Genomic DNA, 13895 nt, shown 5'->3' on the forward strand with positions numbered 1-13895 from the left:
TTCAGCATGTGCAAGACACCCTGGCTGTTCCAATATCGACCAGAACAATTTCCCGTCGATTGGTTGAAGGAGACCTGCACTCCCGGCGTCCGCTCAGAAGACTACCATTGACTCCACAGCATAGACGTGCACCCCTGGCATGGTGCCGGGCTAGAGCGACTTGGATGAGGGAATGGCGGAACATCGTGTTCTCCGATGAGTCATGCTTCTGTTCTGTCAGTGATAGTCACCGCAGACAAGTGTGGCGTCGGCGTGGAGAAAGGTCAAATCCGGCAGTAACTGTGGAGCGCGCTACCGCTAGACAACGCGGCATCATGGTTTGGGGCGCTATTGCGTATGATTCCACGTCACCTCTAGTGCGTATTCAAGGCACATTAAATGCCCACCGCTACGTGCAGCATGAGGTGCGGCCAGTGGCACCTTCAGGGGCTGCCCAATGCTCTGTTTCAGCAGGATAATGCCCGCCCACACACTGCTCGCATCTCCCAACAGGCTCTACGAGGTGTACAGATGCTTCCGTGGCCAGTGTACTCTCCGGATCTCTCACCAATCGAACATGTGTGGGATCTCATTGGACGCCGTTTGCAAACTCTGCCGCAGCCTCGTACGGACGACCAACTGTGGCAAATGGTTGACAGAGAATGGAGAACCATCCCTCAGGACACCATCCGCACTCTTATTGACTCTGTACCTCGACGTGTTTCTGCGTGCATCGCCGCTCGCGGTGGTCCTACATCTTACTGAGTCGATGCCGTGCTCATTGTGTAACCTGCATATCGGTTTGAAATAAACATCAATTATTCTTCCGTGCTGTCTCTGTTTTTTCCCCAACTTTCATCCCTTTCGAACCACTCCTCCTTGGTGTTGCATTGTCACTGTCAGTCAGTGTATAACTGCATAGACTTTAGTGGTGCTATTTGAGGATCCAACCAGCCTCTGGGTTGATGACCCAACAGACAGAAACTGCTTCTTTGCTGATATATGTGCTCTTCTTCCTACTTCCAACAAGGCCTTTCTGCATAGAAATAGTGTAACTGTGCATGTACATTTGAGATCTACCTATATATTTCACATCATATTTTAAATTTTAACACTATAAATGACAGTCTGTTTTTAGTTGTTAGCTGTGAAAATTTGAAGCCATTTGGCTAAGAGAGATAAAATATGGCATAATGATGAGTCATTTGTATCTTTTATGAATATGTTTTATTCCAGGAAGAAGTATTTGGAATCCATTCTGAGGGTGATAGTGATGCTGAAAATGATGGGAATGATATTGAAGATATGGCAAGTGACTTAGATGGACAAGAGGAAGGCGATGGTTTACCTGATCCCAAAGCATGGGGCAAGAAAAGGAAGACTTTCCATCATACTGATTATGTCGACGAAGATTATGGAGGTTAGAATATATTAGATTGAATTTTTTATTAGAAAAATCTACATTAATCGAGTAGCAGATAATGCACTGTAATACTACATCAAATGAATAGAGAGTTGTTGCTGTAGCCCTAGTGTATAAAGGAAAGGGTGATACACACAAAGTGGATAATTGCAGGCCTATCAGCTTAACATGTGTAACATATAAATATACTACAGGTATTAGTTAGGTCTGCCCTGTCAATTTTGTACAATTATTTCAACTCGTTCATGTTTCGGGAGACACCATTCCCTTTATCAGTGATTTCTACATCACAAAACAAGATTCCCCATGTCTAAAGATCTGACACCATTCTACTGTACATAAAATATAGTTAATGTATTAGAACACTTTAAAACGTGTTAAGAAGTCACTTGGTTTCCTTGGATAAAATCAGACAAGTTAATATTTCTTGCTATTGTTTACATATGTGCTTATTGTGAAACACTTTCAGCATATTAAAAACTCAGGTGGTATACTACCAAAGTTAAAATCTTCGCTTTGTTGTTAGAACACTTCCTAAAATGAACTTATACACCATAGATTTTTTTAAAAAGTTGTTTTACGTTGCACCGACACAGATAGGTCTTATGGCGACAATAGGACAGGAAAGGGCTAGAGGTGGGAAGGAATCGGCCGTAGCTTTAATAAGATACAGATGCCTGGTGTGAAAATGGGAAACCATGGAAAACCATTTTCAGGGCTGCCGACAGTGGGGTTCAAACCCACTATCTCCCAAATACTGGATACTGGCCGCATTTAAGCGACTGCAGCTATTGAGCTCAGTCATTGAAATGTTAGACCTCTTAATATCTATATGCATAATTGATTATGTCTGGTCGAATGGAATCGTGCTATATTGGTGCTGGGCTGGAATTTCGACTGGGCAGTTCAAACCTCCCATCCATCGTGTCCTTTGAATGTGTAATACCAATAGGCCTATAGTTGGTCCGTTATTGGACACTAAATTTTCCAGCTAACTCATTCCTGGTTGTCAGCATTTTCCCCCAGTTTGCTAAGTTGGGCTCATCAGTTGGTAAGTAGCATGCCTACCAAGACCCAAGACGCATGGCTAGTGCATACCGTGGAGACCACTGCATCTGATATCGCTATGGCCCTGTTAACCAGTGGTGTTAGAGAAAAGCCTGCTTTTGTGATAGGTGGTGATGAGAAGAGGCGTGCAGGTACCTGTCTCTGTGTGTGTGTGCGTGCGTGTGTGTGTGTGTATTTCCTGTATACTACGTGACGCAGAACACCTTGAAGAAGAGAAAGAACACCTCACGAGAACCCTCAGGAGAAATACCGTATTTACCCGAATAATCTCCGCCGTCGAATAATGCCCGCACCCTCATTTTGAAAAAAATGAAATGAACTAAAATTCCTTTCATCGGAAGAGTAACATAGGCATGAACAAATATTTCATATCACTCCGCGAGGTCCACGTGGTCTTTACGCAAATATCACTTCCATGAAATATATTTTCCATGAAAACGAGCAAGTAGGTCTACTTACATGACAGGTATTTCATTAATCTGAACTTGCAATAGGCTCGATTCCTTGTAGATGGGAAGATTCATTGTCTCTTGCATCACTAGAATCCTCCCCTAAATTACTTACAAGTTCGTCACACTCCAGTCTAACGCCCGTAGGCGGCTGGAATGTCTAATTGAAAGATTAAAATCACAGCGACAAGTAATATGATCAAGATTATGCAATTAATATACGTCCATCACATTTTAGGTTATCTAAAGCTTTCGAACATAATCTGGAATTCCCAACACATAGGTAGGCCTAAAATGAATTCTCGATTATAGCTAATATCTGGTACGGTACACGACTGGGTGACTTTTAATGAAGAATGAAGGAATACTGACTTATTTTTTGAGTGACGTACAATGTGTAGGCTATAATTGGTTTTCCTTATTCCCTTTGTTAAGGCTTTCTGCCACCAAGTTCAATAACAATTCACTCTCTTGGAAAGTCATATTAGGCTTCTTTCTCCATTTCTGCTCAATAGCGGACGTAATTTATTCAAATTATTGGCAAACCCCGGATGGAATCAAAAACTTGTTTAAAATTCGATAGTGGTGGCAGCACGTAGTCATTTGTTTTCTGTACGTCAGTATGAAAAAAATGTGGTTCAAACTGAGATTGAAATGAAAACTTAGTTTTGGTAAACTGAGATAATAAATTCTGTGGTGAATACGGAAGTGAGTGTTATCCTAAATAATGACATATCCGGGTTTTCAAAATCTAAGATAACAGCAAAAGTTACCGACGTTGGTGAACACGGACCTAAAACACTTCTCACACGTGGTCTCTTTTTACTGGACAGTAACACGACCGATGGTGGATAATTCTTTTCGTGCAATGTAAACACTTGAAATAGACACACCGGCAAAATCTGATGTTAGTTTTGCGATACAGTAAAACCTTGTTAATTCAAAGTCTTTGTAATACAGAAATTGGACTTCCAATGATGTGATTTTGAATTAACAGTCATCTTGTAATTCAGAAATGCCAACCCTCACCAGTTTTTGCGAATTCTGCTTTTCCACGTACTGCCTGCTACGTGATATTGTGGCTTTCCTTAAAACGCTGAATACAAAAGAATTACGATTTCACTCTATTTTCAACAGTGAAACACACTATAGACACACCGAAGTGAGTGAAAGTGCGGAAAGCTACCCCTGCACGTTCCGGAAGACGCGTTCTATCGTGACGAGGATAAATTTTGAATTTAAATTACTCGTAAAATACAGTACTATTTTAAAAAAATGTAAAGTCAGTTTAGAATTGAAAGTCTGAATTGTTTTTTGTTTAAATATGACATATGGGGACAGTTTTCTTCCTTCTACGGTTGCACAAAGCATAACTGTACACTCAGCATTGAAAACTAAGTGAGCCAGGAGCGTGTTGGCAACCTTGATGCAAATAAAACCCGCACCCCAATTTCGTGCCTCGAATTTATTTTTAAAAATTCAGGGATTATTCGCGTACATATGGTAGCTACTCGCTCAATAACATGCGACGAGTCTTTAGAAAATCAGAAAAAAACAAGAAAAGGGCCGCCATAGGAGAAAACAACGGGAAACAAGAACTGATCTGCCAGAAAACAGCAATACTTCCATACATCAAAAACACTACAGACGGGATCGACAAGATACTGGACAGATACAACATAATAACCGCCTATAAACCACCCCGGAAGCCAGCCCCTTATCTACTACCAGTATAGAACTACTACAGGCTCCTGGAGTACTGTATACCACATTAAATGTGGCTGTATCTTATATCTGAAACCTATGGCTCGCAGTATCAGTTTTAAGGAAGTGTTACCCCCAGAGAAGATATTAACCCTGCTAAATGTCGAGCAATTCTTCTGGGCTATTACTGTTTTAAGAGGAGGTACAATTGGGCAACCGTCCTCTATATAACACTAATCAGAGAGAAAAAATGGAAAGGATCCGACACTTCGAAAAATGAAGGTGTCGGCCGAAGGAAGACAAGGACCATGAAGGGGATGAAAATGAAAGACTGCCTAGCCCTCAGAAACCTTTGGAGTTGGTAAAGACAAGAGTTGACCAAGGGAGTCTTGAAGACCCCATAATCGACCAAACTGACAACATAACCCTCCACGCTGACAAGATACGAATCAGATAATCCTATACTAAATTATTTTTTCTCAACTACGCACATTAAACAAAAGAACATCAGATAAAATTCAAAGGAATGTTAGAACTCATTAAGATGTTCTGACAGGGACAGCACTAAGTACTGATTGAGCCAAGAGGTTTCAGCCATAACTATCCATAATACCAAAAAGACATAACACCAAAGATTAAAATCAAAGACAGATAAATGAGGAAAAGCAAAACAAAAATATCCCACAAGAACCACATCTATAAAATAATTAATGAAATAGGTAGCAAGAATAAATTTGAGTCACTACAAGATTGCACACACTCAACCAGGCCCCTTACCAAAATGACACAAATGGTAATTAAAAGGTTATGTAACCTACCAGAGTGTCTTATAGTATCACCAACATAACAACAATAACCACCAATAACAAACAGTAACATTGGAAACATGTACCAAGCCCTTCACAGGCAAAAAGGAATTAATATCCTCAGTACATGCCCCTAATAAACCTAAATTCCAAGATTTCAAACACATGGATGCTGAAAGATAAGGGTTCATTAAAACATACACACATGTAACACGTAGGACAGTAAAACTGGAATCAATGGCAAAACACATTACGGTTCAGAGACAAGATTTTAAGAAGAAGAATTTGAAATTCTGAAAACCTGGATAAGCAGAACACCTTAATGCTGAAATAAATGACATGGTAATCATAATCAACGTAGTTAAGACAGCTCCCACGAACCTACTACGCTGCCATAGCAGGGGGAGAGGTGATACTCCCACGTGGCACGACCGAGGTGGCAGATAGGGGGGTCCTAACCGACTTGCCGGCAGACTTGAGGGAAATAAAATACCTCTCGCGGACCAAACGCACAACCCCCCCCCCCCCTGTGGGTGGGGGACACAGATGAAGAATACACCCACAGTATCCCCTGCCTGTTGTAAGAGGTGACTAAAAGGGGCCCCAGAGACTCTCAACTTGGGAGCGTGGTTTGGCGACCACGGGGCCCTTAGCTGAATCCTGCATTGCTTCCACTTACTTGTGCCAATCATTTAAGAAAAGGCTAGGAAAACAACAGATAGGGAATCTGCCACCTGGGTGACTGCCCTAAATGCAGATGAGTAGTGATTGATTGATTGCCAGGCTCCTAACTTTCATCTATCCTGTCTGACCTCCCTTGGTCAACTCTTGTTCTTTTCCGACCCCGACGGTATTAGAGCATTCGAGGCCTAGGGAGTCTTTCATTTTCACGCCCTTCGTGGCCCTTGCCTTTCTTTGTCCGTTACTTCATTTTTCAAAGTGACAGATCACTACTTTTTCCTTCTTTTTTCTCTTTGTCTACCCCCTGTGGTTGGGGGATGCAGACGAAGAATACACCCACGGTATCTGCTGCCTGTTGTAAGAGGCGACTAAAGGGGGCTGTTCCGAGGTATCTGTGGAACAGCAGAGGTGAAAGAAGGTGCGGGCTGGAATGGGTCTAACTACAAGTCTTAAAGATGAATTTAAAATTTAAATAAAGGTTATATTTTCAACAGATAACAACATTTAACAATTTTCACTGGGTGAAATAACAAAGAAAATCAGGTACAGTGCAACTTTACAAAAAGAAAGCACAAGATAAGGAGGTCTTTACAAATTCTGGGCTACGAGCCCAAATTCATCAACCCTTGAGCTCTCAGCTCACAACCACAAAATACCAAAGGGCAGAACGTCCCTAATTACATGGAGCCCTAGCTCCCAGCAATCAAAATGTCACGCCTCCCCGAGGCACCTTTCAAAATACCAAAAAGAGCTGACGCACTCTCAATCTTTCAAGCCTATTAAGAGGCCATAAACAGACTTTACACTTAACTGCCCTTAAGGCATACTTATAAATAAACAGGGGTAACTTGTACCCATTCTACCTGGGCCTAAGTGGACAAATACTAGGTTAATAAAAACGGCCCAAAACGCAAAAGGAATGAAGGCGTGAATTAGCACTCCTAAATACACTTTTTAAAACCTAAGAGGCACTCGGCCGATTATACAGGGGCTAATCCCAATCTATGGAGGTGACTAGCCTACAAAATAAATTTAACGCATTAAGAAGGAAGAGAACAACGATTACGAAAACGTAGTCGCCTCAAATTCAAAAATGAAGGGGAGCTCGAGAGGGTATGGCACTCTCTATCCCCGAATTACAGTTCAAGATAAATGAAGTTTTACCAGATAGGAAATATTACACGTTTTACATATTAAAGGTTTCGAACCTGCGCCGCGGGTTAAACTGCTGAGCTAGCAAGAAAAGATGTTAAACGGCCATTACCTTGTTGAAGAGCTGCTGCCTGAAGTACGAGGCACTTCCCGCCCCCTGCTACATATTCACACACTGAGCTAGATGTTATTCGAGTGGCCCGGAGACAAGAAAATCAGCAGTTTTATACCCTCGTGGAAAGTTCGAGACCTTTCATGAATGATAACAACCCACCCTCAAACTTTTATTGGCTACAGTACACAGTTACATACAACATTGAAGAAGAAAGCCCCGATTGGCCGAAAATTAATTACAGAAATTCCTGATTGGCTTCTTTCAAAACAGGCGGAAAGAAAGGATTAATATTGCCAACCCACAAATGACAGAACAAAATTTAGTAAAGACAAAACTTATGAATACTAAATTTCTCCAAAAAAGTTCATTCCTTTACACCAGAGTGCGTTATCATAGTTTTGGGTAGAGACATCTGTTAGAGAATGTCCACACTTCTTGATCAATGAAAAACAGAAGCAAATCAAAAACACACAGTGACATCTTCTGATAACCAGTAGAGTTAGTTCAGTTGTTAAAGTTCAGGGTTTCTCCAGTAGAGAAGTACTTTAAGGCGGAATATTCAAATGTGCGGCGTAGAGGTGTACCAACCGGTACAGACCTCCCCCCCCCCCAAAAGTCCTTCCAAGGGGTGACACGGAAGAAGTTCTTTAACAAATAAAAAAAAAAATTTTGGTGATATTTGGTGATTGAGAAATTAATTGGATTCCAGCTTCCTTGCAACTAGATGTGTGAAAAAATATTGACGGAACGTTAATCGATGAAAAAGAAGTTTTTGCTGAATAGCAGATAAATCTTGAAGAAGAAAAAGAAAAAAATATTTTCAAAGTCTTTTGTGTTTGATCAAGAATTGATCAATATTTTCTGATTCCTTGCCAATAGCTTTGTTGAAAATTTTATTTTGGAAGAGGTATTAATGGTTGAAATTGATTTGCAGAAGAATTTTGGAGACGTAACCAAAAGGAAAATTTTCACAGTTATTTTTTTGAAGTGGATTTGTAGAAATTATTTAAACACCAACTTTAGAGTTCCTTTGTTGCCGTAACCAGCAATGTACACGGAGGTAATTCTGACGGCCAGACGAGCCGCCGCTGCCAGAGTTCAGCCGAGGTCGCCTGGACCCCTCAAGTACCCTGAGATACACCTCTCCTGCTACTATGAGAGGGGTAGTCGTGGTGAAGCACGCCGCAGATGCGAAGTTTGTTTACAGTCCTTGAGTAGCTTGCGGTTGGTGCACCGCAGATCAGCCTTGGCCGGAAGGAGGGCTCCGGCGCGCCGTACACTGGTTGACCTCACTGGAGTGGAGTGGGCCCGTACCCCACCTCAGTGATGGTACGGCGCCGCACGGCTGCGGGGGCACTGAAACAGTAAGATCTCGGCGGCAGAATATGTGTTGGACATTAATGTTTTAGGGTACTGTCTTGGTGGTGAGGCTGAGGGGCCAGCGGCATGGAAACTTTTATTTTATATTTATTGCACTGGTGTGGTTAAGCAGGAGACGGGAGCGTGGTAATGGCCGTAGGGGCAAGACAGCAGATTAACTATGGGGAAGGTTGTACATGAAATGCTTAAATCAATAACCATAAAATTAAATTGGGGCAGAAGGCCACGGAGAACGACAAAATATAACCTTGACACCATTGCAAAACATAGGTGGCTAAGTTAACAATGATATTACACAGGTTTCACCTGAGACAGATGTACCCTAAAGATCCTCTCGGTGGCTGGATTACTCACTAACAATGTGACCGGCGTAAGAAAATCTAAAATAATGCACGGCCCATGAAATCTGGGAGCAAGCTTGCCAGCGGGAACAAAGTTCTTGACCATAACTTGGTCTCCAACCTTTAAATTGGTGGGCCTCCGTTCACGATCATATCTTTCCCTAACCTTATCATGAGACACTTTAAGATTGGCCTTAGCCTTCTTCCAAAGATCTTTAATATTATCTGGATCTATTGTCTCAGGTAGAATATCACTAAGAGACCAAAGGTTAGAGAGCGGCGTGTTGGGTACAAACTTGAAGATCAATGAAGCAGGAGTGAATTTATGAGATTCATGAACCGCCGAGTTCAAAGCGAAGGCTAACCAATGCAGGGATGTGTCCCACCTAGAATGATCGTCGTGATGATAGGCAATTAGAGCCGACCTCAGATTACGATTGACCCGTTCAGCCAAAGATGGTTGAGGATAGTACGCAGAGGTTGTTACATGCAAGATGGATAAATCGAAACAGAATTTACGGAAGAGATTGGAGGTAAAAGCTTTAGCATTATCAGACACAATGTATTGACAAGGACCAAAAGAAGCGAAGATGGAATTCAAACAGGAATAGTGGACTGAGCAGTTGCCAGCTTAGTCGGGAATAACCAGGAAAATCTTGTGAAATCATCTACACACACAAAAATAAATTTATTGGCGTTCCCCTTTGATAGGGGGAAGGGTCCTACGTAGTCGATGTAAAGACGTTCCATGGGGCGCGACGCTTGATGGGAGGACAGAAGACCTAGCTTGGTGGACCTGGTAGGTTTACTTAGCCAGCAAGCTTTACAAGCTTTTACCAATTCACGAATTTCTCCGTCCATACCCTTCCAAATAAACATCTCTCTGATCTTTTCTCGAGTTTTGAAGATGCCTAAATGCCCCCCTAATGGGGTCTCATGATAGTACTTGAAGATGATGGGCACAAGAACAGCTGGAACCACTACTTTCATCATCTTATCATGCCCCGACGGGCAACATAAAACACCATTCCTCAATACATAAGGGACTGCATGTTCCCCCGAAGAAAGGGTTTCCATGATAGGGGCCAGCGTCGGATCTTCCGTTGATATTTTTCAATATCCCTAAAGAGCATGGGAGCATCATTTAGAATGGCATTAACCTCGGGAAGTGAAGAACTGTCTTCCTGTTCCGAGGTCTCTACATCATTGGAAAACATACGGCTTAGTCTGTCCGCTACAACATTTACAGTACCTCTTATATGCCTAACGTCAAATTGGAAGGCAGAAATTCTAATGGCCCAACGGGCTATATGGCCAGTGCGACGCGGCCTAGCTAAGACCCAGCTTAAGGCTTGGTTGTCCGTTTCCAAGTCGAACTTAACATGTTCCAGATAGAGACGGAACTTCTCTAATGCAAATAAGACAGCCAAACCCTCTAGTTCATAGATGGAATACTTGGCTTCTTGAGCCGAAAGAGTCCTAGATGCATAGGCGATGGGTCGCCTCCCTAGTTCAGTCTCTTGAAGAAGGACTGCAGCCACTGCCGGCGACGACGCGTCGGCTTGGATGATGAATTTCTTCGAGAAATCCGGCATAGCGAGGACAGGGGCATTACAAAGGGCTAATTTGAGGTCAATATAAATGGTCCGTTATTGGACATTATAAATTTTCCAGCTAACTCATTCTTGGTTGCCAGCGTTTCGCCCTCGTGTGCTAGGGTGGGCTCATCAGTTGGTACCTAGCACACCTACCAATACGCTGGCTAGTGCATACCGTGGAGGCCACTGCGTAGGCTAACTGGAGCCACCGGCAGTGCGAAACGCTGGCAACCAAGAATGAGTTAGCTGGAAAATTTATAATGTCCAATAACGGACCATTTATATTGGTATTATAAATTTACTCATTCAGGACAAATATTTCAGATTCCCTATGGGAATCAACATCTATATCATGTGATGGCCAAGCAGGCATCAATTTTTGATAATGAGACAAAGTCTCTTAGTGCATTGGCACTGCCGGTGGCTCCAGTTAGCCTACGCAGTGGCCCCCACGGTATGCACTAGCCAGCGTATTGGTAGGTGTGCTAGGTACCAACTGATGAGCCCACCCTAGCACACGAGGGCGAAACGCTGGCAACCAAGAATGAGTTAGCTGGAAAATTTATAATGTCCAATAACGGACCATTTATATTGGTATTATAAATTTACTCATTCAGGACAAATATTTCAGATTCCCTATGGGAATCAACATCTATATCATAATTTGAGGTCTTCGAAAGCAGCTTGTTGAGAAGGCTCCCACTCAAATTTGACGCCTTTCCTACTAAGTAAGTTCAAGTGCGCCGCTCTATAAGCGAAGTTAGGAATAAATTTCCTGAAGAAATTCACCATGCCAATGAATCTGGCGATACCTTTGATATCCTTGGGACGTTTGAAATCACGGATGGCCTGTGTTCTAGAATGATCCACTGCGACACCATCGGGTAACACAATATGCCCTAGGAATGACATGGAAGGTTTAGCGAAGGCAACCTTAGATAACTTCACAGTTAACCCTGCCTTACGAAGGCGATTAAGGACCTCTTTCAGATGATCTAGATGTTCTTCAAAGGTCTCTGAAAATACGACGACATCATCCAGATAATGATATAGGTACTCAAATTTGATGTCGGCTAAGACCCTATCTAGCAGTCTCGTAAGCACAGCTGCTCCCGTGGGGAGCCCGAAAGGCACGCGGTTGTACTCATACAAGTTCCAATCCGTGGCAAACGCTGTAAGATGTTTAGATTCTTCCACCAGAGGTATCTGATTATAAGCCTGATTGAGGTCTAAGATGGTGAAGAACTTAGCTTTACGAAACCATGAGAAACAAGAATGAAGGTCGGGAAGGGGCACCGATTGTAACACCGCCTTCCGATTGAGAGCCCTGTAATCAATCACAGGCCTGAAGCCACTTTGGGGTTTCGGAACTAGAAAAATAGGCGAAGAATACGCCGACTTTGAGAGTCGAATTATACCATCCTTCAACATCTGATCGACAGTCTCCTTCAGAGCCTTCATTTTAGGTGGAGATAGCCTATAAGGTGGAAACCGGACTGGAATCAAATCCGTAACCTCGATCTTGTATTCAATAAGGTCAGTAACACCAAGAGTATCAGAGAAAATATCTGGAAACGACTGACACAACTTACGAATACTCTCTGTCTGCTCCTCAGGTAGATATCTAAGGTCTAACAACATCTCATCCTGGGTAGGCGACACAGATGAACATGATACAGAACTACATTTTAATAAAGGGATTTTGAAACTACTAGCAAATTTGAAAGTGCACGACTTGCTCTGAAGGTCGAGCACTAGACCAGTGTGAGACATGAAGTCCGCTCCCAATATAATGGGGCAAGACAAGTGTTTTGCCACCAACAATTTAACTTTCCAAGTAAATTTAGAAATGCGAATTTTGGCATACAGGAAACCTAAACTTTCTAATTGGGAGGAGTTTGCCGAAACGCATTGAACCAAAGACGAACAATAATCAGGAAGTTTACGAACAGATTTCAATTTGGAGTACCACTCGGCCGAAATAATGGAACACACACTGCCAGAATCTAATAGAGCTGTTACAGGTTCATTATTCAATTCAATTTTGAGAAATGGAACAGGTGCGGGGGAATCCGCCGCAATCCTAAGACATTCTTTGGGATATTCAAATGGTAATGTAGAACAGTTTTGACTTTTCCCTGAATTTTCGTCGGATTTAACCTGGGCTGAGCCTTGAAAAGATGAATCTGCCGACTCAGCCGAAGCCACTAGTCACTTTTGATTCTTGGTGGGAGTTGCACCAGAAGTTGAGCAGGAGGGGGTGCTGTTAGCATTAGGGCAGTTCTTGGCATTATGGGAAAAAGCGCCGCATTTAAAACATCCTTGAGATGACCCTGGTCCATTGTTTGTCCCATTGGATTTAATTAACAGGCACTTATTACGTAGATGATCTACCAACCCACAAACGTAACATTTGCGGGCAGTGAAGGTTCGGCGAGGTGGAGGCCGAAGATTGCATGAGGATGGAGGGGGTTCTTTCGCGACACGTAAGGTGTCGGCGTATCTAACTCCTTCCGCTGAGACAGCCATAGCCTCTAATTCGGCAAAAGTTTGAGGACACAACGCAAAGCACAAATATGACCTGTACGATGGTGAAATGCCTTTCACAATGGCCTCTACAATCTGATCTTCAGGGAAGTGAAGAGCAAACAGCCTAGTATAGAATTTAATATCTTGGATGAAGTCGGCAAGGTTCTCATCCAGACGCTGTACACGGTAATAGTACTTCTGTATTATATATGACCTTGCCCTAGCCGGAATGAAGTTTGCTAATAAATGGGCGTGGAAGTCTTCTATAGATAATTGGTCAGCAATGGCTCTTACTATTTTGTCAGATAGAACACCAATTGAATAGGGATAAATGATCTGCAAAATTTGACACGGAGCAAGAGAAAAAACAAGAGCATGATCCTGAAATTCAACGAAAAATCTTAGAAAGACAATAACATCACTGGTGGAATTGACGGAGAACTTAGAAATACCTCTGAACAACATTTCTAAAGGATTGGGCAAACTGCTGAAGCCAGGTGACATAGTAGGTAGAGGCCTAAGTGGCGGAGAAGCAGATTCAGAAGGAGCATTATTCAACGAGGTACGACGTTCAGATTCATTGTCTAATGGGGCAGAGGTTTGTTGAGCCCCTACAGATTTCCTATTTTCTTCTCCTTTAGAAGACTCTTCCTCGCTAACTACGTTTACC

The 13895-nt window shown here is 42.5% G+C and overlaps 1 protein-coding gene across 1 annotated transcript in view; it reads left to right on the plus strand.

The window, feature by feature from the left end:
* Positions 1-13895, plus strand: part of Sas10 (UTP3 small subunit processome component Sas10) — a 65162-nt gene that overhangs the window by 13247 nt on the left and 38020 nt on the right. The window contains exon 3 of the mRNA XM_067150500.2: positions 1216-1399. Within this exon, the coding sequence (XP_067006601.2) occupies positions 1216-1399 (184 nt within the window). The remainder of the gene's footprint in view (positions 1-1215; positions 1400-13895) is intronic.

This window comes from Anabrus simplex, chromosome 6, assembly GCF_040414725.1.
Source record: "Anabrus simplex isolate iqAnaSimp1 chromosome 6, ASM4041472v1, whole genome shotgun sequence".
Classification (NCBI taxonomy): Eukaryota; Metazoa; Arthropoda; class Insecta; order Orthoptera; family Tettigoniidae; genus Anabrus; species Anabrus simplex.